This window comes from Theropithecus gelada, chromosome 5 (genome assembly GCF_003255815.1).
Source record: "Theropithecus gelada isolate Dixy chromosome 5, Tgel_1.0, whole genome shotgun sequence".
Taxonomy (NCBI): Eukaryota; Metazoa; Chordata; class Mammalia; order Primates; family Cercopithecidae; genus Theropithecus; species Theropithecus gelada.
Genome location: NC_037672.1, coordinates 147,966,792 through 147,992,616, shown reverse-complemented (window position 1 = coordinate 147,992,616; position 25,825 = coordinate 147,966,792). Strand labels below are relative to the sequence as shown.

Here is a 25,825-nt window from a genome sequence, read left to right as displayed (position 1 = left end):
GCGGGCCAGGAAGCCATGGAGTTCTGTGCAGCCGCGGACTCCCGGGGAGCGGACTAGGGAAACTTGGAGGCTGCGACCAGGTGCACTGACCTCTCTGTCCTCCCTTCTCTCCCTGCGGTCGCCGCCGGGTTTCTCTGGCCGCTCCCCTCCCTTCCTGCCACCACACACACCTCCCCGCCTCTTCCCGTCGAATCTCAGGTGCCTGAGAGAGGTACTTCACTCCTCCCACTGGGCCGAGCATTTAGAATAATCACCGCCCCCTTCCCCCGCCTTTTCCTGCCCTGAATCTCCGCCGCCACCTCCGTCTCGCTGCTCCTGGGAGGGGGGTGAGGACGAGTCCGGAGTATCTGGGTGAGGAGGAACTTTCTACCTCTGTGATAGCTTGTGGGCCCCCTTCTTTCCTCCGATCCCTCCTTTCTCCGCGACAGTTTCTCTTTCTGGTGCACCTGTGAGGAGAGGTTACCCTGCGCCTAGAACCTGCACGAGAGTGGGGGAGGAGTGAGCCTGTGCGGGGCCTCTTGGACCTGCCTTCACCCAGAACCCAGCTCTTTGAGCCGGGGAGAAGCGGGTGGCTAGTAGTGGGGTGCCTTTAGTAACTTATTTGACCGACAATAACTATTTCCCTCTTGTCCCCTCAAAACCCTAAAACAAAACCTAGCCTATTTAACATATATTTAATCTTCCAATAGGGTTTGGCGTTGTTGTCAGCCTCGGGGAGAGAGATTGGACAAATATTCTCCAAAAGGAGGAGGGCGACGCCAAGGACTTTCCACATCAACTGCTTTGGGGTTTCTCCACAAGTTGGAAGAGAGACCCTTTCGTTTTGCATTGCGTGTGTTGTGCTCATTGCCAGTGCAGCGACTGCTGTCCAAGGGTGACTCTGAGTTGTCCTTTTTGCTAGCAATGGCTAGCGAAGACAATCGTGTCCCTTCCCCGCCACCAACAGGTGATGACGGGGGAGGTGGAAGGAGAGAAGAAACCCCTACTGAAGGGGGTGCATTGTCTCTGAAACCAGGGCTCCCCATCAGGGGCATCAGAATGAAATTTGCCGTGTTGACCGGTTTGGTTGAAGTTGGAGAAGTATCCAATAGGGACATTGTAGAAACTGTCTTTAACCTGGTAAGTCGATGAATATTTTATAAGCATATACTCATTTCAGTGGGTTGGGGAACAAGACCTTGAAGCTGGAGCCATGTGCTTTACTCACACTGATGGTGACTTTTTTCATGTATAGGGACACAAAATTCTACTAACCTAAATGAAACAATTTCATCTATTTTTCAGATTGAAGGGAATTGTGCAAACTTAGATGATCCAGGTTTTGTGGAAGTGAACACATCACTTTTGTGCTAAGGAAATAATTGTTGCTGTGAAAGTATTGAGGGGAGGTTCTAGCGGAGGAGTTATCTCTATTTTTTTTTTTTTTCTTGGCATGTGTGCCTAAGTCTGCGTTTCCCTTTACCACTTTAAGTAAATTCTTGTGACCTGTTTTTGACTTGAGAATTAATGTCTTTGATTCAGTCAAAGTTATGTTTTGCTACAATAAGTTTAAAAATTTTTGTTTGTAGTACTGATGCAAGATTAATTTGCTGCAAAGTTAGTATTTTTAATTTTGACTAGTTTTATTTTTAGATGTGACTAACAAAAGTTAAATTGGGGATGAATTTAGGATTACATTTAAAGTAATCTTGTGAAAATTGAATGGCAATATGAAAAAAGGAATTGAAGCAGATACAGTATAATCTTTGTGTGTTTTATAAATTCATGTCTAGCAGTAAAGCATAGTCATTGGAAATTGCTGATTACACTAAGATGAGCTATGAATGCTTTTTTTGGGCGGGGGTGGGAGGGGGATGAGGCCTCTGTGTGTTGCCCAGGTTGTTCTCAAACTCCTAGGTTCAAGCTATTCTCCTGCCTCAGCCTGCTGAGTAGCTGTGACTATAGGCATGCATCACTGTATATGGCTTAAATTGTTTTTAAAATGAGGTATAATTCATATATTATACAATTCTACCTTTAATTAATTCATTAACTTATTTATTTATTTAGAGATGAGGTCTCACTATGTTGCCTAGGCTAGTCTTGAATTCCTGGGTTCAGGTGATTCTCCCCACTCTGTCTCCTAAGTAGCTGGCACTACTGGCATGCGCCATTGTGCCTCTCTTGGTTATAATTTATAATGGAGACTTTTTAGATTTCTTTATTCCAGTCTCTCTTGCCCATCAACTTAAAAAATCAAAAGGAAATCTGGCCCTAAAATACTTCCCCCTTTTCTACCTACCCACCTGTGTTAGAGGATAACAGGACCAAATATAAACGTGCAGTAATTGTAATAACTGTTTAGCACCTTTTCGTTTGCCTCTTTTCAAGGTTAGGCTTGTTTTATTCTGGGGCAGTTAATTATTTCTTTCACTAGACCTTCACTAATGGTCTGGTCACCTGCAGTACAACTTGTAGAATAAAAAGTAGCTAGATGAAATTCTGGCTGGGCGTGCAACTCCTGTAATCCCAGCGCTGCAGGAAGCCAAGGTGGACACATCACTTGAGGTTAGGAGTTCGAGACTGGCCTGGCTAACATGGTGAAACTCCATCTCTACTAAAAATACAAAAAAATTAGCTGGACACGCTTGCTTGAACCCAGGAGGTGGAGGTTGCTGTGAGCTGAGATTGTGCCACTGCACTCCAGCCTGGGTGGCAGAGTGAGAGACCGTCTCAAAAAAAAAAAATATTCACTTAGTTTTGGAGCATGAAAACTTTGAACAATTGGATATTTCTATGTCAGTTTATTGAGAGTTTACTTATAAACATCTATAGACACACACATACATATTTTAAAAAACTGCATGTTATGGAAATGTTCAAATGTATGCAAAAATAGAATAGTATAATGAACTTAGGTATCCATTGTGCAGCTTCAACAGTTATCAACATTTTGGGGATCTTGTGTGTATGCATGTGTGTGGGCTTTCATATGTAAGTCTGAAGAAAATAAATGGTAAATTGATTGCTTTACCTCAAAATAGACTTGAAACATTTCCTTTCTGATTTTTTTATTCTTTCTTAAAACTTCATATGCCTTCAATGAGAAACAGAAATCTGTAGTAGTAATATAATCCATAATTAGTTGTTTGTGTGTGAAGACACACAAGGAGGATTGAAACTTCTGTTCTTTAGAATGTGCTGTGTTGGAGTGGATGACCAAATGTGAGTCATTTGCATTTTTATCATTAAAGGAAATCCAAATTCTATAGCAGTAGTTTGCTTATATGCTTCCTGGAACTGTAGACATGGTATAGATTTTAAGGTCATTGATTAAGTCCTTCAAAGCTGCTGCGTATTTGCAGGATAGTGGGTGACTGGATAGAAGGAGAGAGAAAAGTCTGTTCAGTTAGTTACCTCTCAATATCATTCGCTTGTCAGGTAGGGCAGGGAAAGTTGCTGAGAATATTAGGTAGTAGTTTCTCCCCTTCCATTGTCCCTTAAAATACTTTTCATGCTCTTTTGTGGATTATCTGGGGTTTTGGCCACTCAAGAAAATCTTTGGAAGCAGCTGCGCACAGTGGCTTATACCTGTAATCCCAGCACTTTGGGAGGTTCACTTGAGGCCAAGAGTTGGAGACCAGCCTGGGCACCATAGTGAGACCCTGTCTCTACAAATAAATAAATAAATAAAAAGTTAGCTGGGCATGGTGGCATATACCTGTAGTCCCAGCTACTTGGAAGGCTGAGGTGGGAGGATCCCTTGAGCCCAGAAGTTTGAGGCTACAGTGAGCTACAATTATGCAGAGCAACACCCTAAAAAAAAAAAATGGAACCAAAGTCTTGGGATTATGTAAATTAGTCCATCTCAGTGTTGTTAGTACTGCTGTACCTAAATATTTCCTAGTTGATAGTCTTTTTTTTTTTCTTTGAGACAGAGTCACAGTCTGTTGCCCAGGCTGGAGTGCAGTGGCACAACCTTGCCTCCCTGCAACCTCTGCCTCCTCAGTTCAAGTGATTCTCCTGCCTCAGCCTCCCACGTAGCTGGCACCACACGCGTGTGCCACGAGGCCTGACTAATTTTTGTATTTTTGATAGAAACGGGGTTTCACCATGTTAGCCAGGCTGGTCTCAAACTCCTGACCTTAGGTGATCCACCGGCTCAGCTTCCTGAAGTGCTGGGATTACAGGCTTAAGCCACTGTGCCTGGCCTAAATATTAGCTACTTAAACAATAAAGTTTATACTGTTAAAATTGAACAAGTTCCTCTCCTCCAGAGGTGTCCAAATGGTACATGGTAGAGCCATATAACTTTTCCAGAGTTTTTTCTTTCTTTTTTTTTTTTTCTTTTTAATTGAGAGGGAGTCTCACTCTGTCACCCAGGCTGGAGTGCAGTGGTGCGATCTCAGCTCACTGCAACCTCCGCTGCTTGGATTCAAGCAGTTCTTGTGCCTCAGCCTCCCCAGTAGCTGGATCTACAGGCGTGTACCACCATGCCCAGCTACTTTTTTTGTTATTTGTAGTAGAAATGAGGTTTCACAATGTTGGCCAGGGCTGGTCTTGAACTCCTGACCTCAGGTAATCTGCCTGTCTTGGCCTTCCCAAAGTGCTGGGATTACAGGTGTGAGCCACTGTGCCTGGCCCAGAGTTTTTTCTTAAGTGCTACCTCCCAACTTTGCTAATGTAGCTTGACCTTAGTCTGTTATAAATTACTTTGAAATTTACTACCCTGTTTATAATTTCTTTTGCAAGTCTGTTTTGCGGATAAGTTTTGATTAACAGTATACCAATGTAGTCAAGTGTTTCAAACTTCAGGTCAACTTGTACATTTTTCTTGTTGCAGTTTAAAACCATTTTCTTTTGTCTTCATCTGTATTTTAAAGTAATTTGTCAGACTTTTAGGCCCAGAATAATTAATATATGTTGGCATGTTTTCAGGAAATTGCTGCTGAGTTTAAGGCTTCCATCAGGTATTTAAAGGTGTTCAGTGCTACTTAATTCAAGAATAGTGTTCCCCATGGGCTGGTGACAAATACATACTTTCAAGATTTTTTTTTGTTAAGTAATTACAGTTGCCCCTTGATATGTGGGGGATTGGTTCCAGAACCCCTAGTGGATACCACAATTTTCAGAAGCTCCAGTCTCTTATATAAAATGGTATAGTATTTGCATGTAAGTTACATGTATCTTCCGTATACTTTAAATCATCTCTTTAAAATTTTTATTTATTTAATTATTTATTTTATTATTATTTTTTGAGACGGAGTCTCGCTCTGTCGCCCAGGCTGGAGTGCAGTGGTGCCATGTCGGCTCACTGCAAGCTCCGCCTCCCGGGTTCATGCGATTCTCCTGTCTCAGCCTCCCCAGTAGCTGAAACTACAGGCACGCACCACCATGCCCGGCTAATTTTTTGTATTTTAAGTTGAGATGGGGTTTCACCGTGTTAGCCAGGATGGTCTGGATCTCCTGACTTGGTGATCCGCCCGCCTCAGCCTCCCAAAGTGCTGGGATTACAGGCGTGAGCCACCGCGCCCGGCAAGAGTGCCAATTGTTGAAAGGCTGTTCTTTTCCCGTTGAATTACCTTGGCACTTTTGTCAAAAATCAGTTGACCATAAATGTAAGGATTTATCTGGACTCAATTCTTTTCCGTTTATCTCTATGTCTATTCTAAAACCAGTACCAAATTGCCTTTTGATTACTGAAGCTTTCTGGTGAGTTTTAAAATAGGGAAGACCTCTTTATTCTTCTTTTTCAAGACAGTTTTGGCTATTCTGGGCCCTTTGCATTTCCGTGTGAATTTTAGGATCAGGTTATCAATTTTTGTAAAAAAGCAAGCTGGGATTTTACTAGCTGTCATGAGTAGATATTGTTGGTTATATATTGATGTTAATGATAATTAAAATAAATTTGGGTGAATTGGTTAAATTTTAACACTTTATAGTTTCCTAGAAGTGACAGACTTGATAATTTAGCTTCCCGCAAGCATACAGTTTTGTTGACCTTTGAATTGATTTATTTTAAACTGAGAAATCATTTGGGAACTGGAAAATCAGTTTTTTTTCCTGTTTGTGAATTAATAGAAAAACTATTTATTTCCCATACTGACCTAGTTGAGCCAATCTGTTATATTCACCTTTTATAAAGCATCCCTTTTCACACACATATTCTTGAAAATATTTTAAAATAGTTTTTATATGGTTGAAACAAAAATGTCCACCTGGTGAAGCTGGGCTGGCGTGTCATCAGGCCCCCCAGTGATATGTGCAGACACCTACTGTGGTAAGCAGGGACAGGGTGGTTCCCAGGCCCTGGAATGATTGGGTGAGGGGCATCAGTGGCTGTGCTGTGCTGCTGCTACTGGGGGTCAGCAGTGGGGGACACATGCCCAGCTTGTGCCTCAGTCCTGGTGGTGGCAGCCTGTTTCTTTCTTCTGCCTGTGCACCAGCTGCTGTGTCCCAGGACAGTGCTCAGTCTGTTGTGGGCTGGGTTGTCAAAATGGTGCCTTATTGTAGCTGCTTAAGACTTAGGGGGATTATGGGACCCAGTGCAATTTTCCTCAGTGGAGTAGTGCTATTGCGCCATTTCCAGACAGATCCCTATGTTAGTTTCCATGAGGTCCTAGGGGCTCCCCAATGGCTACAATTGCAGGAGTCCACAGTGGGAGTGTGGACCACAGGGAGTCTCTCACTTACTCTTTCCCCACAGTGGGGATCATGTCTCGACTCCCAGCCGAGCTGGCTGTCTTGCTTTCCTCCCCTTCCTTGCTTTAGGTGTTTCTTGTCATTTTTTTATTGAATTCCAGTGTTCTTTCTTGGATTATCTATTCCAAGTGTGATCACTCACTATTTTGGTTATTCCTAGTGAAGGAGGCAAGTAGGAGATGCCTCTAGTCAGCCATCATGAAGTCCCTGACAGTTCATAAGTTTTAAATTGTGTGCAGCTCTGAGTAGTGTGATGAAATCTCAAGCATTCTGCTCCATCCTGCCTAGGATGCAAATCATCCCTTTGTCCAGCATATCCATGCTCTATGTATATGCTACCTGTCATTTAGTCACTTACTAGCAGCCCTCTCCACTGTCAGATTGACTGTCATGGTATTGCAGTGTTTAAGTAACCCTTATTTTACATAGTAATGTCCGGGAAAAGAGTAGTGATGTTGGCAATTTGGATATGACACAGAGACATTGTAAAGTGCTTTTTTTAAGTGAATAGGTGGAAGTTCTTGACTTACAAGGAAAAAAAAATCATATGCTGAGGTTGATAAGGTTTGCAGTATGTACAAATCTTCTATCCATGTAATTGTGAATTATACAGATGCTCCTTGACTTGATGCACTTACATTTATTGTTAAGCTGAAAATATTGTAAGTTGAAAATACTTGTTGATTTATGATAGTTTTGACTTTTCAACTTACAATGAGTTTATTGGGATGTAACTCCATTGTTAAATTGAGGTTTGTGCTGAATGCTTATTGCTTTCACACCATCATAAAGTTGCAAAATTTTAAGTCAAACTGTCAAAAGTTGGGAACTGTGTGTATTGTTCTAACTGTACTATTTTATTACCAGTTATTGTTGTTAATCTCTTACTGTGCCTAATTTATAAATTAAACTTTATCATAAGTATGTGTGTATACAAAAAAACATAGTGTACATCGGGTTTGGTATTATCTGTGGTTTCGGTATCTACTAGGGGTCTTGCAATGTATACCCTGTAGATCAAGAGGGACTACTATTTATGTTTCATAAGAGTAGAGATTTTTGTCTGTTTTGCTTATTGCATCCGTAGCCCCTAGAAAGGGTACTTGACACATAGTATATGCTTAGGAAATGTTTATTACCAGAACATATGGATTAAGTTTGCCTGGAGCCTTAGGGGGTATATTATACCTGAAATTCTTTTTTCTGGTGTTTTAAATTTGTCACTCTGGGGTTTGCTGTTCATGCCAGTAGTGTAAATTTGGACTTCAAAACCTATGTGAATAACATCCCAGAATTTTACTATCTCAGAGGAAACTTAAAAATAATCAACAGTGACCAGGCACGGTGGCTTATGCATGTAATCCCAGGACTTTGGGAGGCAGAGGCAGGAAGATTATTTGAGCCCAGGAGTTCAAGACCAGCCTGGGCAACATAGTAAGACCCTATCTCTGTTGAATTAAAAAAAAAAAAAAAAAAAAAGGAAATCAGCAGCCCAGCCAAAGACTAGTTATTTGTAACTTCCTGTGCCAGGGAAGTTATTTTGTGGGGGAGAGGAAGAATCTACTTTTTTACTGAGGGTTAACCTTCTTCTGAGGATCCCATATTTATGTAGAGATTTTTATCTCTACTTCCCCATCTTGAGTAAATACTTTTTTTTGTTTGTTTCTAAAAAGGAAATAAAATTCAAGCCCCCTAGTACTAGCTTCCTCTTTCTTGCCCCTTCAGCAGTTGTAATAGAAGTTCAGATACTTATTTTTCTGTTTCTTCTTCACTTTAGGTTTGGGGATTTTCCTTTTTTTCTTTCTTTGCAAACTCAAGCTCAGTTCTACATTGAAAAGTATTTTTTGTTATATTTACCTAATACTTGCAGGCATTTGTAAAGTGATAATTTTTTAGGTTATGTTAGTTCATTATCTGCTGGAAGTCTAAGGTATAACAAAGTGATGAATACATGATAGCCGTTGAATAAATATAGGACCGACTTAGGCTACAATTGACCAAGTGATTTTTCTGCCTAGGAATACCTTAGTTAATTTCAGATAATGGAGTTCTAGTGTAGATCACTGAAGACATTGTAGGAAGAGAAAATTAGTCATTTTTCTTCTTTCCCAAATGCCTACATGTATTTATACATACAGGCACATGAGCAATTGTTGTCTTAGAAAGCAACCTGGCATTACCAAAACAAAATATAGATTTATTCATGGGGGATTTTATGTGTGGAGGTGGTATTTTAAAATTTTAGTAATTAAGTGAATTTTCCTGCTGGGTGCGGTAGCTCATGCCTATAATCCCAACACTTTGGGAGGCGCAGGTGGGAGGACTGCTTGAGGCCAGGAGTTCAAGACCACCCAGGGCAACATGGTGAGATCCTATATCTACAAAAACATTAAAAAATCAGGTCTACATGGTAGTATGTGCCAGTAGTCCTACCTACTCGAGAGGGTGACGTAGCAGGATCACATGAGCCCAGGAGTGTGAGGCTGTAGCGAACTATGATTGTGCCATTGTACTCTATCCTGGCCGACACAATAAGACCCTATCTCCCTTTTTTTTTTTTTTGAGACGGAGTTTTGCTCTTGTTGCCCAGGCTGGAGTGCAATGGCGTGATCTCGGCTAACCGCAACCTCTGCCTCCTGGGTTCAGGCGATTCTCCTGCCTCAGCCTCCCAAGTGGCTGGGGTTACAGTCATGCGCCACCACGCCCGGCTAATTTTGTAATTTTTAAAGTAGAGACAGGGTTTCTATATGTCTGTCAGGCCAGTCCCGAACTCCTGACCTCAGGTGATCCACCCGCCTTGGCCTCCCAAAGTGCTGGGATTACAGGTGTGAGCCACCGCGCTCGGCTGAGACCCTATCTCAAAAAAGAAAAAAAAAAAAGTTTTCATAGCTTTTACAGTTAATAGACTGGCCAGGCGCAGTGGCTCACGGTTGTAATCCTAGCAGTTTGGGAGGCTGAGGTGGGCGGATCACTTGAGGTTAGGAGTCGGAGACCAGCCTGGCCAACATGGTGAAACCCCGTCTCTACTAAAAATACGAAAATTAACTGGGTGTGGTGGCGCATGCCTGTAATCTCAGCTACTCCAGAGGTTGAGGCATGGGAATCGCTTGAACCCTGGAGATCCCGGAGGTTGCAGTAAGCCGAGATTTCGCCACTGGACTTCAGCCTGGGCAGCAGAGCGTGACTCTGTCTCAAAAAGGATTATAAAGAAAAAGAATTGTAGAGTGTTTTAGGATAATGTAAAGGAAGTCAAGTTTTTTTTTCCTCTAACAGCTACACACTTAAAATAAACAGCCTAGAACAAAATACTACTTTATCTTAATTCTTTTTTTTCCCCTTAGGCATCTTTCTTGCAGGATCGTCTTAAGTCTTTGTGAGTTGTTAGTCATTTAGATTGAATACGAGTAACCTGCATAGAAATCCCATTTGTATGAGCAGAGAACTTGACTATTTTTAGTGAATTGTACCATCTTTGACATGTTTATCTGTGTGGGGATGAACTTTTGAAACAAAGTAGTTTTGAGTGAGTCAAATGATGACCATTTGGTAGTCCCTTGAATGTTACACATAAATTGACAAGATGACTTTTGACATAAAAATTTCAGGAGCCATTTCTATTTGTAGGGACTGCTCTGCTTCTTAATTTACGTACAGTATTTCAGAAAATTTTCAGTTTAGCCAAGTTCTACATTGAGTATAACATATTGCACAAGTATCTTTCTAGTTTTTATTGTTAGACACTGACTTTATTCTATAGTGCTGAGTGCACTGTGCATGAACAGTCACATCAAGTTATTTAAGTGGTGCTTCAGAAGGAAAGATTGAAATTAATGCCACATGTATCTCAGAACTTAAAGTAAAATAAAATAAAATAAAATAAAAATAAAAAAGAAATTAATGCTTTGCTTTATGATCCGGTTATAATAGAATGAAACCTAGATGTAAGTCAGGGTGTATATCTGGGTCTGCTGATAAACATGTGTTTTACAGGGCTTTGTTTTATTTATTCCATGTGACAACTCCATGGGGCCATACTTTAGTAAACTTGATTTATAGCATGAAAACAGGATTGGAGTGATTAATGATGCTCAAGTCCCATAGTTAGTAAGATGGCATTTGGACTTAGGTTGTTTGAATTTGAATTTTGTGTGTACTATGTTATACTGTGTGATTATTAATGTAAGTTGTGTTCTTTTATTAGAACCTAATTTAACTAAATTTTTCAAGAATTGTATTAGGTTATGATAATTGCAAACCTTGTTAAGAGTGATAAGCTTTGAGAAAATGAATTATTTTATAACTTTATCATTGATTTAACAGTGCATACTTTGATTCTTTGCATCTATTTCTTCATGTGTCACGTGGTGCATGGTAGTTTCTATGTATTTAAGATATCCACCAGTCAATTTTCTGTTATTTTTCTAATTGGGAAAAAATGGAATGACTAACTCTTTAATATTTAGGGATTCATCATACCTCTAGTTGTGGCTTATGAATATTATTCTTAACCTGTATTACTTGTGTTTTATTCATGGGTTTGTTAGACAATGCCTTAGTCTGAGGGTAGGAATATGGAAGAAAAGAAAAATCAAATTAGTACTATTTTGCTGCTTGTTAGTGTCTTTTGAAAATATTTAGAAAAAGTTGAGAATTAAATCGAATAGTTAAAAAGTTTGGCATATCTTTGGGAGTTTCATTTATGCTAAATTCTCATTGTCATAGAATGTAAACGTTAATTTGAATTGTGAAATTTTTGAGTACTGTGAGGATGTCCTGGTTACCAATTAATGCCCAAGTTTGAAATGTCTGCTACTTTGAAATGGTAATTTCATCTCAATTTTTTTTTTTTTTGGTTGTTGTTGATCATTATTGTTTCCAGAAGTGTATCTTCTGAATCACTTCATTTCTACCTTGCTCACATAAGACCCAGATGTCTTCCTTTGCACTGGGACCTCTACTGAAGACTCTCCCCACTTCATAGAAAAGGAATATTTTCTTATTTCCTTCTGAACCTACTTGAGATCCCCTGTAGCTCTGCTCTGGCTTCTATATTTAATGCAGAAGTGGTAAAGAAGACATTATTATTTCTAATATCCAAAATTTTCCAACAGAAGTTATGGGATAATAGCTAACATTTGTTGAGGTATTTTGTGACCTACTAAGTACCAGTTCTTCGTCCTCATTTCTTCCCACTTTTCTTCCTTGTTTAATCAACTCTGGATGCCATGGCCCGTTTGTACTTCCTAAAACAAGCCAGGCATACTCTTACCTTAGGGCCTTTGAACTTATTTTTTCCTTTGCCTAGAATGATCTCCTCTTAAATATCTAATTATTATATGACTATCAATAAGCAATTATAATATAATTGTATGACTGTCAATAAGCAATTATAATGTTTCATGTTTTTTACAGTTTCTTTTCCTCAGTCATATTTTTGATATCTTTTGTTTCCTTAAACATTAACATTTTTGTATTATATATCTGATTATTTTCATATTCCTTATTGTTTCTTCTGTTTCTGAAAGGCTTGTTCTGCTGATTCTTGGGGGCTTGTTTTTTCATTATTTTGTGAATTTCTTTTTAATTGTGAGATTATCTTCCATGGATTTTTATTTGTGAGTATCACTGGAGGCTTGGGTTTAGTGTACTCCTCTTGACTGGATTGGTGTTTGCTTCTGTCATGCTCTAGCCTCTTCCAACCCAGAATCTCTTGAAACTGAATTTTTAGTTTGAGTTTTTCTAGACCACATAGGTAGTATGAATTTTGTCCTTAAACGAGTGAGAGAAGGGTGACTTCATTTTTTCTCTTCCACTGAGACTGGGAAAGGCAAATATGCCACCTGTGATCTCTGTTTAGCATGTTGTTTACCCCCCTCTGCAGTTCGTCCACTGAGTGCTGCTTTTCAGGTTTCCCACCTTGTGTAGGTCCCAACCTTTATGTCCTTCTCACTGGTCCCTTAAACTGACTTCTAAGCCACTGGGGATTGATGGATGCTCCCAGGGGAGAGGCTCGTTTCAGTGCTCACCAATGCTTTGTTGTTTTTTCTTTGTTTCAGCTCAGCCACTCATGAAAAATACTATTTTGATTTTGTTTAATATTCAACATTTTAAAAAATTCTGAATCACAAGTATTTTCCTGGGCATCTAGTCTGCCATATTGCCAGAAATGGATCTGATTTCTTCCCCCAGTTCTCTGTATGACCCTCTTCTTCATTCTGTTATGGTCTTTGTTAAAATTTGTGGCCTTATTAGGAACCTTTTCCTACTACCAAAATAGTATCCTTCTCCTTGTTACTCTTCATTTCTTATATCCTGCTTTATTTTCATAGCATTAACTCCATCAGATTTTTTTTTTTTTTATTGCATGTTTTCTTATATTAGAATACACACTCCATAAGAGTAGGGACTTACTTTTTTGTTTACTGTTTCACTGCCAGGGCCTTGGGTCCTAAAATATACCTGACATGTAGTAGGTGCTTAATAAATACATGTTAGATGAATGACTGTGCTAAGTGCTTTAGATTCCCTCTTTTAATTTTCATAGTAACTCTTGCGGAGCAGGTGATTTTATCATCTCCATTTTAAAGGTGAGGAATATTAGACTTGTAGAATTAATTACCCCAGTCAAGGTCACAAAAGATGTTGCACCTCAGGCAGCCTCAGAGCACCCTGTTCTCCTAAACACTGTACTTTGGTAGTGGTAGTGGTAGTGGTGGTGGTGGTGATGGTGGTGGGCTTGGTTCTTCAGCAGGTTGGTGTAATACCCTAGTATTGTTTAGCTATGCTTTAGTGTCATATTGTTTCTTTGGGGCAATATATTCTAAATTTCACATACTTGATTTTTTAAAATTATTATTATTTTTTGAGACAGAGTCTTGCTCTGCCGCCCAGGCTGGAGTGCAGTGGCATGATCTCGGCTCACTGCAACCTCTGGCTCCCAGGTTCAGGCGATTCTCCTGCCTCAGCCTCCTGAGTAGCTGGGATTACAGGTGCCTGCCACCATGCCAGGCTAATTTTTGTATTTTTAGTAGAGATGGGTGATATGGTTTTGCTGTGTCCACACCCAAATCTCATCTTGAATTGTACTCCCATAATTCCTGTGTGTTGTGGGAGGGACCCCATGGGAGATACTTTGAATCATGGGGGTGGTTTCCCCCATACTGTTCTCGTGGTAACGAATATGCCTCATGAGATCTGATGGTTTTATCAGGGTTTCTGTTTTTGCATCTTCCTCATTTTCTCTTGCCACCACCATGTAAGAAGTGCCTTTTGCTTCCTGCCATGATTCTGAGGCCTCCCTAGCCATGTGGAACTGTAAGTCCAATTAAACTTCTTTTTCTTCCTAGTCTTGGGTATGTCTTTATCAACAGCATGAAAGCAGACTAATACAATGGGGTTTTATCATGTTGGTCAGGCTGGTCTTGAACTCCTGACCTCAGGTGATTCACCTGCCTTGGCCTCCCAAAGTGCTGGGGTTACAAATGTGAGCCCACCTTGCCCAGCCGTCACATAATTGATTTTTGAAGACAAATTTGGAACCTGTTACTTAAGTTGGAAAGCTTATGCAGTATTTAAATTTATTCTTTCCTCTCCTATTTTCATTTATGTTTTATTCTTTAAGTTCCTGTATGTACACATTTATTTGCTGCTGAAAATTGAAATAGAACATTGAAATTTCCTTTTATTACAATCCAAATTTTTGAAAAACCAGGAATTCTAATTATCTGTTCTGATAATTATGCTCTAGCCAAACTGCCCAGTGTTTTCTTTTTTAAAACTTATTTTTAATTTTTTAAAAATTTCATTTTTCGGTAGAGATGGAGTCTTGCTATATTGCCCAGGCTACGGTCTTGATATCCTGGACTCAAATAGTCCTCCTGCCTTGGCTTCCCAAAGTGCCTGGATTACAGGTGTGAGCTACTGCGCCTGGCCTTATTTTTACTTTTGAAGTAACTATTCTGCTGTCTCTAAGACAGTGTAAAAACTTTGCTGAGGTTTTGCTGTGTTGCCTTCACTTCTTATAGTTATTTTATAAAATAGTTCAAGTAGATGAGTCATAATAAATACCAATTGTAGTTAGGGAAGGCATGCCTAGAAGGAAGAGAGTTAGTAGATGGAAAATGGAAGCCAGATGATTTTCCCCCAACCTGGATTATCAAACAAATCTGTATTTCCTTTTATGTTTCTCACCTTATTGACGTCATTTGTTCTTTGCAGAAATTTCAATTAACTTTGACTTTTTTTTCTTCCTCATTCCCACAGGTAGTCTTTCACTAAATAGCCTTTTAATTGAACCTTAATTCAGACCCCAGGTATCTCTTTCTAGGATTATTGTAACACCCTTCAGAACTGTTCTTGTTCTCTGCCAGTCATTCGTATTACCTCCATATATTTTCTCACATGATATTTATACTTACGTTTCTAAAACATAAATCTTATCATGTATGGCATGACCTCTGAGATTCTAACTCATCCTACACTTTGTTTACTGTCTCTCACATGGCTAATCTTGCCTTTACATACCTCTGTGTTTTTCTCTCAACTGTTCTCTCTACTTGGGTACTTTTCTTTCTTCTTGGTCTGTCATCGTCATGCTCGTTACCTTTTTTTTTTTTTTTTTGAGATGGAGTCTTGCTCTGTCACCCAGGCTGGAGTGCAGTGGTGCAGTCTTGGCTGACTGCAACCCCTACCTCCTGAATTCAAGCAATTTTCTAGCCTCAGCTTCGTGACTAGCTGGGACTACAGGTGCGCGCTACCATGTCCGGCTAATTTATGTATTTTTAGTAGAGACTGGGTTTCACCATGTTGGCCAGGCTGGTCTCGAACTCCTGACCTCAGTGATTGTACCTGCCTTGGCCTCCCAAACTGCTGTGATTACAGGCGTGAGCCACCGCGCCAGGCCTCGTTACTTTTAAGACATAGCTTACATGTTATTTTCTCTGAGAATCCTTTGCCTCACTCTAAGACACTTTGTGCCTCCTCCATTCTACCACAGAACTTTGTTCATAACTTACTGTAGCATTTACCTAGTTCAAATTATGTGTTTATATATATTTCTGTCACTAGATCATGAGCTTGAAGGCAGAGATTACGTCTTTGTCATCTTCTTAAAAGTCAGGTTTATTAAGGTATGATTTACATAGAATAAAATTCACCCTTTTGAGTTGTGTAGATTGATGTATATGGTCATATAACTTACACCATCACATTTGGGATATAAGATATTTCCACCACCTCAAAAAGTTCCCTTTTACCCCTTTGTGGTCGTTTCTGCCTTCCCCATCCCTATCCCCTGACAACCACTGATCTAATTTCTGTCCCTGTTATTTTGTCTTTTCCAGAATGTTGAATAAAAATGGAATCATGTAGCAAGTAGCCTTTTGTGACTAGCTTTTTGTACTTAGCAAATTGCATTTGAGATTGCTCTATGTCGTTGCATAATTAAGTAGCTTGTTTCTTTTATTTTTGCTGAGTTGTATTCTATTCTATGGATGTAACTACAGTTTGTTTATCCAGTTACTTTGGGTAAGTTACCCCAAACCTTTGCCTATAGGCCTTTGTGTGGACATGTTTTCTTTTCTCCTGGGTGAATACTGAAGAGTGTGCTTGGTATGGTAAATGTATATTTAACTTTATAACAATGGTCAAACTGTTTTCCAAAGTGACTGTAGCATGCTGCATTTCTACAAGTAATGTAGTTGCTGTAGTTGTTCTCCATCCTTGCCAGCACTTAGTATTATCAGTGTTTTAAATTTTAGTTATTCTAGTAAGTTTGTAGTGGTGTTTAATTGTGGTGGTGTTTCTTCTTCTTCTTTCTCTTCGTCTTCTTCCTCTTCCTCTTCTTCTTTCTTTTTATTTTTTTTTGAGACAGAGCCTCACTTTGTCACCCAGGTTGGAGTGCTGTGGCACGATCTTGGCTCACTGCAACCTCCCCGTCCTGGATTCAGTGCCTCCCTGGTTCAAGCGATTCTTGTGCCTCTCAGCCTCCTGAGTAGCTAGGATTACAGGTGTGCACCACCATGCCCGGCTAATTTGTTTATTTTAGTAAGAGACAGGGTTTTGCCATGTTGGCTAGGCTGGTCTCAAACTCCTGGCCTCAAGTGATCTGCCCACCTCAGCCTCCTAAAATGCTGATATTACAGGTGTAAGCTACTGTGCCTGGCCATGTGATAGGGTCTTGCCCTGTCACCCAGGCTGGAGTGCAGTGTTGTGAGCACGGTTCACTGCAGCATCAACCTCCTGGGCTCAAGCGATCCTCCAACCTCAGCCTCCCAAGCAGCTGGGACTATAGGCACATGCCACCACACCTGGCTAGTTCTTTTGTTTTTTTTGTAGAGACAGGGTTTCGTTATGTTGCTCAGGCTGGTCTGACACTCCTGGCCTCAAGCAGTCCTCTCACTTTGGTCTCCTTAAGTGCTGGGATTACAGGCAGGAGTCACCATACCCAGCAAATTATTACTTTTAGATGCTTGCCTTAACACTGGAGTGTTGGAGTAATATATTTGTACAGTGAACTTCAAATATAAGGATTATATGCTAAATTCTTCTGGATGATAAATATAGAATACCACGTTAAGTACGTAATGACACTTTTCAGAGCGTTTTCTTAATTTATTTTAAATTGTATGTTAAATTCAGGTTTAGGGAAGTTTTGATATGGATGTGTATGTGTGAATTTATATATATATGTAAATATATACATACACATACTCACACACAACTGGTTTAACATCATAGCTGAAATGGGATTTCTCCTCTGGATTCCAGTCCCCAAGATTTCCACCCTTACAGTGTAGGTTTTTAAATACAGTTCTATTTTTTCTTTTTTTTGCTTTAATATTTGATATTGCATACTTGTATAAGAATCTTTTACCTTGTGATATTTTCTGGAAATTGTATTTCTCTAATTTAAAAAAAATTAAATTCTAATTAAAATTTTTTTTTTCATACAGATGGGGGCTCTGTTGCCCAGGCTAGTCTGGAACTTCTGGCCTTAAGCCATCATCCCACCTTAGCCTTCCAAAGTTCTGTGATTACAGGCATGAGCCACCATGCATGCCTGGCTTATTTCTCTAATTTTTTCTTTTGTATATTAGTGCCAAAAAGGTTTTTTTTTTTTCTCCTTTGCCAGTCATTGTCTTCCTTTTATATTTCCTTTTTTCTTTTTTTGGCTGTGGGTCTCAGTTCAGCTCCTATATGATCTTGAGGAAGATTAAATTTACTCTCTTGATTTTTAATTTTCTTTTATGTAAAATTGGGCTGATTCTATCTCATAGAGCTCTTTTTTTGGAGATGGAGTCTTGCTCTGTTGCCCAGGCTGGAGTGCAGTGGCACGATCTCGGCTCACTGCAACCTCTGCCTTCCGGGTTCAAGCGATTCTCTCACCTCAGCCTCCTGAGTAGCTGGCACTACAGGCGTGTGCCATCATGCCCAGCTACTTTTTGTATTTTTAGTAGGGGTGGGGTTTCACCATATTGGCCAGGCTAGTCTCGAACATCTGACCTTGTGATCTGCCCGCCTTGGCTTCCCAAAGTGCTGGAATTACAGGTGTGAGCCACCGTGCCTGGCCATAGAGTTCTTATATATTGGAACACCTACTTGGGGGCTGTGGCTCGCACCTGTAATTTTGGCTCTTTGGGAGGCCATGGAGGGCAGATCACTTGAGGTCAGGAGTGTGAGACCAGTCTGGCCAACATGACGAAACCCCATCTCTACTAACAATACAAAAATTAGTGAGGCGGGCATGGTGGTGCTTGCCTGTAGTCCTAGCTACTTGGGAGACTGAGGCAGGAGAATTGCTTGAACCTCGGAGGCAGAGGTTCCAGTAATCAGAGATTGTGCCATTGTACTCCAGCCTGGGTGACAGAGCGAGACTCTGTCTCAAAAACAAAAAGAAAACAAACACTTTATAGGCACTTAGTTAATGCTAATTACCATGTCCCCCTCCCCCCACAATTTATAAATAGCCAATAAAAACTCATTTTGGTGAGTTTGATATACTGTTCATAAAATTTGATGGCCGGGCATGGTGGCTCACGCCGGTAATCCCAGCACTTTGGGAGGCCAAGGTGGGTGGATCACAAGGTCAAGAGATCGAGACCATGCTGGACAACATGGGGAAACGCCATCTCTACTAAAAATACAAAAATTAGTTGGGGGTGGTGTTGCGCGGCTGTAGTCCCAGCTACTGGGGAGGCTGAGGCAAGATAATAGCTTGAACACAGAGGCAGAGATTGCATTGAGCTGAGATTGTGCCACTGCATTTCAGCTTGGCGACAGAGTGAGCCTGCATCTCAAAAAAAAAAAAAATTGATACTCAGTTTTTCATAGAAAATTTTAGACATGCACAAAAGCATAAAAGAACACCTATGAACTCATCAACCAGCTTTAATCATTATCAACATTCTTGCATTTTTTTCATATGTCATTTTAACTAATGACATCATGGCCTCTATATGTTTGTTTTCTTTCCCTCTCTGTGATTTGTTTCTTGTAATTATTATACTGTAATTAAAGTTACAAAACTTTGGGGAACAATTTTCTAGGAACTTAAAGTCTGCTGCCAAAGTTTATATGAAATTGATGAAATAATATCCATGGTGTGTTGAATGTAGTAGTACCATGCTCAATAATGGGATCCAGTGTGTCCTGTACTGTTCTGAGGGCACTGGCAATTTGACTCTTTATCCCTTCAAATAATTTTGGATTTAAAATTGCCTGAGGTCACCATGGGTTTATACATAGGGTTTGACTTTATTATTTTTTTCTTGTGTATTTGAGATAGAAGTCTAATAATCTATGATGATGGATGCTGATTTGGGTTTGATACTATAGGAAGAGTTTTCAACAAGGTGAATGAACTTTTTTTTTTTTGAGACAGAGTCTCACCCTGTCACCCAGGCTGGAGTGAAGCTATGTGATCTCCGCTCACTGCAACCTCCGCCTCCTGGGTTCAAGCGATTCTCCTGCCTCAGCCTCCTGGGTAGCTGATATCATAGGCGCTCACCAGGATGCCCGGCTATTTTTTGTATTTTTAGTAGAGGCGGCGTTTCCCCATGTTGGCCAAGCTGGTCTCCAGCTCCTGACCTCAGGTGATCTGCCTGCCTCAGCCTCTCAAAGTGCTGGGATAACAGGTGTGAGCCACCGCACCTGGCCTGTTTTTTCACCTAGCCTGTTTTTTTTTTTTTTTTAGATATAGAGACTCACTCTGTCGCCCAGGCTGGAGTGCAGTGGTGCGATCTCAGCTCACGGCCACCTCTGTCTCCCAGGGTCAAGCGATTCTCCTGCCTCAGCCTGCTGAGTAGCTGGGATTACTAGGTGCCTACCACCACACCTGGCTAATTTTTGTATTTTTAGTAGAGGTGGGGTTTTGCCGTGTTGGCCCAGCTGTTCTCGAGCTCCTGACTGACCTAAATGATCTGCCCGCCTCGGTCTCCCAACGTGCTGGGATTGCAGGTGAGCCACCACACCTGGCCTGAATGAACTTGCTGATTGGTATTTTTATCCTTTCTGGTAGATATTTATATGCATACTTCTCTAAGTACCTTTTCAGTAACCTTTAAGGCATTAGCACAAAAGTACCTTTTCAGTAACCTTTAAGGCATTAGCACAATTTCTTCTATACTTATTGTATTGGCTTTGAGAAAGACTTGGTGTATTTTTGTTTTGCTCTTGTCATTACTGGAGTAGGAGTAAAATATTCTTAATTGCAAATCAAAGTCTGTTACATTCCATTGGGACCACTATGTAATTTAAGTTCTTATTTCTAGCTGGAAATGCCAATTAGTTGGTTATGGATGAGGAAAATTCTTATGTAAATCTGAAGACATGATATGGAACAAAATTTTAAGAATGATTTTGCCTGAGACATGTCAAATTTTGACTCTAATGAGCCTGTTTTCAGCTAGCTTCTCTACTCCCTGGCCCCACAGGGTATATTGTTGGTCAAATGGAATATCCTATAATTTTTTTTTGTTGTTGTTCTTTAGCAGAAGGTGGAAATTTCCACAGATTCCCTCTCTGTCCTTTCACCTATCGCACAAGTATCATTTTCTTTACTGCTTTACCTCTTAGTTCCTTGCCCCTTGGGCTGCTGCTTTTCCTTGGGATCTGTATTCTATTCTGCAGTTAGAAGCTTCCTTGGCATCCTACGTCAAGTAAAAAGGCCTGTAAAAATCTTTGTTTTCAGTCACCTCAACATGAGTAGATCTCTGTTTTGTTTTTATGGTACGTTTGCTACCCTTTATGGAATGATAAAAATTAGCATGATGGCTTTGGTTTATATATTGGAGATTTCAGTGATTGGTTTGGAAAGAGTTGGGATAGCAGTCTACTTCCTTCCCTTTATTTTAACCATCTTACCAGATTGACAGATTTTGTCAGATTTGTCTATATTCTATTTCAGACCATGTTTTAGCATCCTATGATGGTTAAAAGGAGGCCAAAAGTTGACCAAGTCTATAGTACCTCAGGTCTGTGTACATATTCTCATAAGGAACACGCAACCTCGATCCCTCCTTTGTGCTCCTTTGAGGGTCTAATGCCACCACTGATCTGACAGGAGGTGGAGCTCAGGTGGTAATGCTCGCTTGCCTGCCGCTCATCTCTCGCTGAGGTGGAACAGTTTCATCTTGAAACCATCTGCCCGTCTCTGACCCCCATTCTGTGGAAAAATTGTCTTCTATGAAACTGGTCCCTAGTGCCATAAAGGTTGGGAACTGCTATTTTAATGTATAATTTTAAGATTCTGATGACCCGAAAGCACTCTTAATAGACTATTTTCAGTTCTACATTGTAAATAATTTAGGTAGATTTGCCTGTGTGATTGTAAAAAGTGTAGTTTTCAGGAGTTCAAGACCAGCCTGGTCAACAAAGTGAGACCCTCATCTCTACCATAAAAAAAAAAAAGCACTTTTATATATTTAAAATGTTTTAGTTATATATATTAAATATACTGGGAAAAATTTAATGTAGATTTAAGATTAGAGTAGTAAGATAGTAAAGAATCATTTGGATTTTAAACTATCATTCTTAGGTATTTTATTTTTTCCTCCTAACAACATGATATAAAAATATGACCATTAAAAATGTGCAATTCTGGATTTCAACCTGTATTTATTAAATTTTTATCTTGGCTAAAATGCTAAATACAAAAACTTTACAGTACAATTTACATAGACTGAACTAACATAAAATAGTTATTTTGATTTTACTAGTTCCATGGTGGACCTTTTCTCATAGGTCTCATTTTAGAAGGGAACATGAGCATTTGTTTTATTTTTTATTTTAAAACATAAGGTTTTTTTTTTTTTTTTCAGATGGAGTCTAGCTCTGTCACCCAGGCTAGATGCAGTGATGTGATCTTGACTCACTGCAACCTCCACCCCCAGGTTCAAGTGATTCTCCTGCCTCAGCCTATTGAGTAGTTGGGATTACAGGCACCTGCCACTATGCCTGGCTAATTTTTTGTATTTTTAGTAGATGCGGGGTTTCACCATGTTGGCCAGTCTGGTCTTGAACTCCCAACCTCAGGCGATCCACCCACCTCGGCCTTCCAAAGTACTGGGATTATAGGCATGAGCCACTGCGCTTTTTAAGACTTACTTAAAAATGCTTAATTACTTTCTTAAGAGTTAGATAGCTAGAAAGACAAATTTGAGTGTTAGAGAATTGCTGCTAGGAAGAACAGTTTTGTGATTTGTGTTTTTTTAAGCCATCACTTTTATAATCCCATTTACTTTTTCCCTTTCCTTTGCTACCTCAGCCTTTCTTCTTCCTTAAGGTGTGAATACATTAAAAGAAAACCCAATGTATCTATGTTTGTCTGTCTCTCACTCTGTTACAGACACACACACAAATTTATTTGGAAAGGCAAGGCACAGTAAAGAAGAAAATGTGCATGTTAGCATATGAAGAAAGGTTAGTGTTAAGAATGAAGACTTGTAGCAGATTACCTTTTAAATCTTTTATTGGCAGATGGCATGTCAGTTAAGAAATTGTATATATTTATTTTGGAATATTAGATATGCTGTCAAATCCTAAAGTTGTTTAGATTGCAAAAATTTTCTTACGTTTGGTTTATTTTTCTCTCTGATTGGATTTTAACAGGTTAAATGGAATTAGCTAGTTTTATTGGCAGGCCGTAGTGTTGTTCTTTGTGGTTTACTACCCTTATCTTCTGATTCAGAAAGGTTTTAACTAACTGCCCTTGAACTGTTGGAGTTGGGGGTGGGCAGTAGAGGAAATTGGGCTCGTGGCTTGAGTTAAGTGCCTTCAGAGGTTGGAAACAGCCTTGCATAATAGGAACTGAATAAATATTTGTTAAATAAATGAATAAATGAATGGATACATGAATAAAAACATCCCAGAAGTATTTCTGGTAGAAAGATGAGGATGACCATACAACTCTTCTTTTACAGGTAAGTATCTTGCGAGTTCAGATGATAACTAGTCTCTAATTCTTATCCTCTAAGCTGCTGTAGTTTTTTTTTTTTTTTTTTTAAGACGGACTACTTGCCGGCCTGGTGTGGTGACTCACACTTGTAATCCCAGCAGTTTGGGAGGCCGAGGTGGGGTGGATCACCCGAGGACAGGAGATTGAGACCAGCCTGGCCAACATGACAAAACCCTGTCTCTACTAAAAAATACAAAAAATTATCCGGGTACAGTGGCGGGCACCTCTAATCCCAGCAACTCAGGAGGCTGAGGCAGGAGAATCACTTGAACCCAGAGGCAGAGGTTGTGTGAGCTGAGATTGTGCCACTGCACGCCAGCCTGGGTGACAGAGTGAGACTCCATCTCGAAAAAAAAAAAAAAAGTGCTTGCTTTGTCACCCAGGCTGGCGTGCAGTGGCATGAACACAGCTCACTGCAGCCTCGACCTCCTGGGGTCAACCATTCCTTCTGCCTCAGCTTCCTGAGTAGCTGGGACCATAGGCATGCTCCATGACACCTGGCTGATTTTTGATTTTTTGTAGAGATGGGGTTTTGCCATGTTGCCCAGGCCAGTCTCAAACTTCTGGCCTCAAGTGATCTGCCTGCCTCAGCCTCCCAAATGCTGGGACTACAGTTGTGAACCACTGCACCTGGCTAGAAACTTCACTTTTCTATTCTCTTATTTAATTTTGTGGTAGAAATATTTGAGTTTTACTTATTTATTTATTTATTTATTTTTTTGAGACGGAGTCTGGCTCTGCCGCCCAGGCTGGAGTGCAGTGGCCCGGATCTCAGCTCACTGCAAGCTCCACCTCCCAGGTTTACGCCATTCTCCTGCCTCAGCCTCCGGAATAGCTGGGACTACAGGCGCCCGCCACCTCGCCCGGTTAGTTTTTTGTATTTTTTAGTAGAGACGAGGTTTCACCATGTTAGCCAGGATGGTCTCGATCTCCTGACCTCGTGATCCGCCCGTCTCGGCCTCCCAAAGTGCTGGGACTATAGGCTTGAGCCACCGTGCCTGGCCATATTTGAGTTTTATAATGTTGTTTTTTCTTTTTCTTTTTTTCTTCGAGACAGGGTCTTGCTCTATTGCCCAGGCTGGACTACAGTGGCACAGTCACTGCTCACTTCAGCCTTGACTTCCTGGGCTCAGCTGATCAGAAAGTTTTAAAGTGGAAAAATAATGAGACTGGGTAATTCCTAGGCAATCATTTGGTATACAGTTTTCTTCTCCCACTTTCCAGTTCTGCACCTATTTGTGTAAATCCATAGATCACAGTGTAGGTTTTCAGATGGTTTTCCTAACTCAGTGAATTTATGTCTAAATTTGTTCCATTGCATTCAGTCTCCTGATTCACTTGGTTATACTGATAAGCATTGCCCTACATTCTGTGGCTTCTTTGATCACTTGCTGTCCTCTGTAGTTACTTGACCTATCTTAGTAATTTTCCTTTAATTCCTTTCAGAAGGGGAAATGTGGTGGTAAAGAATGCAAATTACAAGAGAAACTGGTATTTTTTATTCTATGGGTGGTTTTTTTTTTTTTTTTGGCAAGTACAAATGAAATTAAAAAAATCTCTGATAATCCTAGCATTCATTATATTTTTACAGGGACTTTGCTGACAGTTGAACTGTCTTACTATATTTAAATTCCATATTTACTGTAACCTTACATTGTTTCCTCTTGTTATACATATTTTATTTTGGATGATCACCTATTAAATAATCTAGTAGTTTTTAGTTCCCTTAAACCTAGTTTTCAAGGGGCATTTTATTTTTTGAACTTTTAAAGCCCATTTAAAACATTACGTATTTTAATAGCTATATATTGATTTCCTCACAATGTACGTAAGTACTTTTAAAATTATAATTTAGCACATTTATTATAGAGTAAGACTTAAGGAACAGTTAATAACTGAAGTCCCAATTACTTGAAGACCAGATTGATCATACTACTGTCTCTCATCTCTAAGTAGCCTTAATCTAGTGTGCATGGTGGGTCTTCTATTCTTCTAGTTAGTTGGATGAAGAAAACTTGATGTTTTTTGGCCTGTACATTTATTATTTTTCATTGACTCTATAAGATGATATTGTAAGATGCATCATTTTTTGTACAGCCAAGAAAGAGAAAACATTATTTATTAAACTATGAAACAGATTTCTTATTTAGATTTTTTTTTTTTTGAGACATATTTTGCTTTGTTGCCCAGGCTGGAGTGCAACGGCATGATCTCAGCTCACTGCAACCTCCACCTCCCAGGTTCAAGCAATTCTCTTGCCTCAGCCTCCCGACTAGCTGGGACTATGAGTGCGCACCAATTTTTGTATTTTTAGTAGAGACACAGTTTTGCCATGTTGGCTAGGCTGCTCTCGAACTCCTGACCTTGGGTAATCCATCTGCCTCGGCCTCCTAAAGTGCTGGGATTACAGGCATGAGCCACGAAGCCTGGCCATCATTTAGACTTTTAAAAAGCGGTTTTATTTATTAATTGCAAACTACTTTCTGTTATTTTAACATTTAATTTTTAACCTTGATTGTGTAGTCTTTCTTTTCTTTTCTTTTTTGAGACAGAGTTTCACTCTTGTTGCCCAGACTGGAGTGCAATGGCGTGATCTCGGCTCACTGCAACCTCCGCCTTCTGGATTCAAGCGATTCTCCTGCCTCTGCCTCCTGAGTAGCTGAGAGTACATGCACCTGCCACCACACCCAG

General features: G+C 40.1%; 1 protein-coding gene across 2 annotated transcripts in view; it reads left to right on the top strand.

The window, feature by feature from the left end:
• The first annotated feature begins 291 nt into the window (after positions 1 to 291).
• LRBA (LPS responsive beige-like anchor protein) overlaps positions 292 to 25,825 on the top strand; it is a 756,763-nt gene continuing 731,229 nt past the window's right edge. The window contains exons 1-2 of one of the 2 annotated variants that reach the window (XM_025385122.1): positions 292 to 351; positions 690 to 1,119. In XM_025385122.1, coding sequence (XP_025240907.1) covers positions 904 to 1,119 — 216 coding nt within the window. In that variant the 5' untranslated portion in view covers positions 292 to 351; positions 690 to 903. Of the gene's footprint in view, positions 352 to 689; positions 1,120 to 25,825 lie in introns of those variants that run through there. The other variant, XM_025385123.1, reaches the window with a different exon arrangement.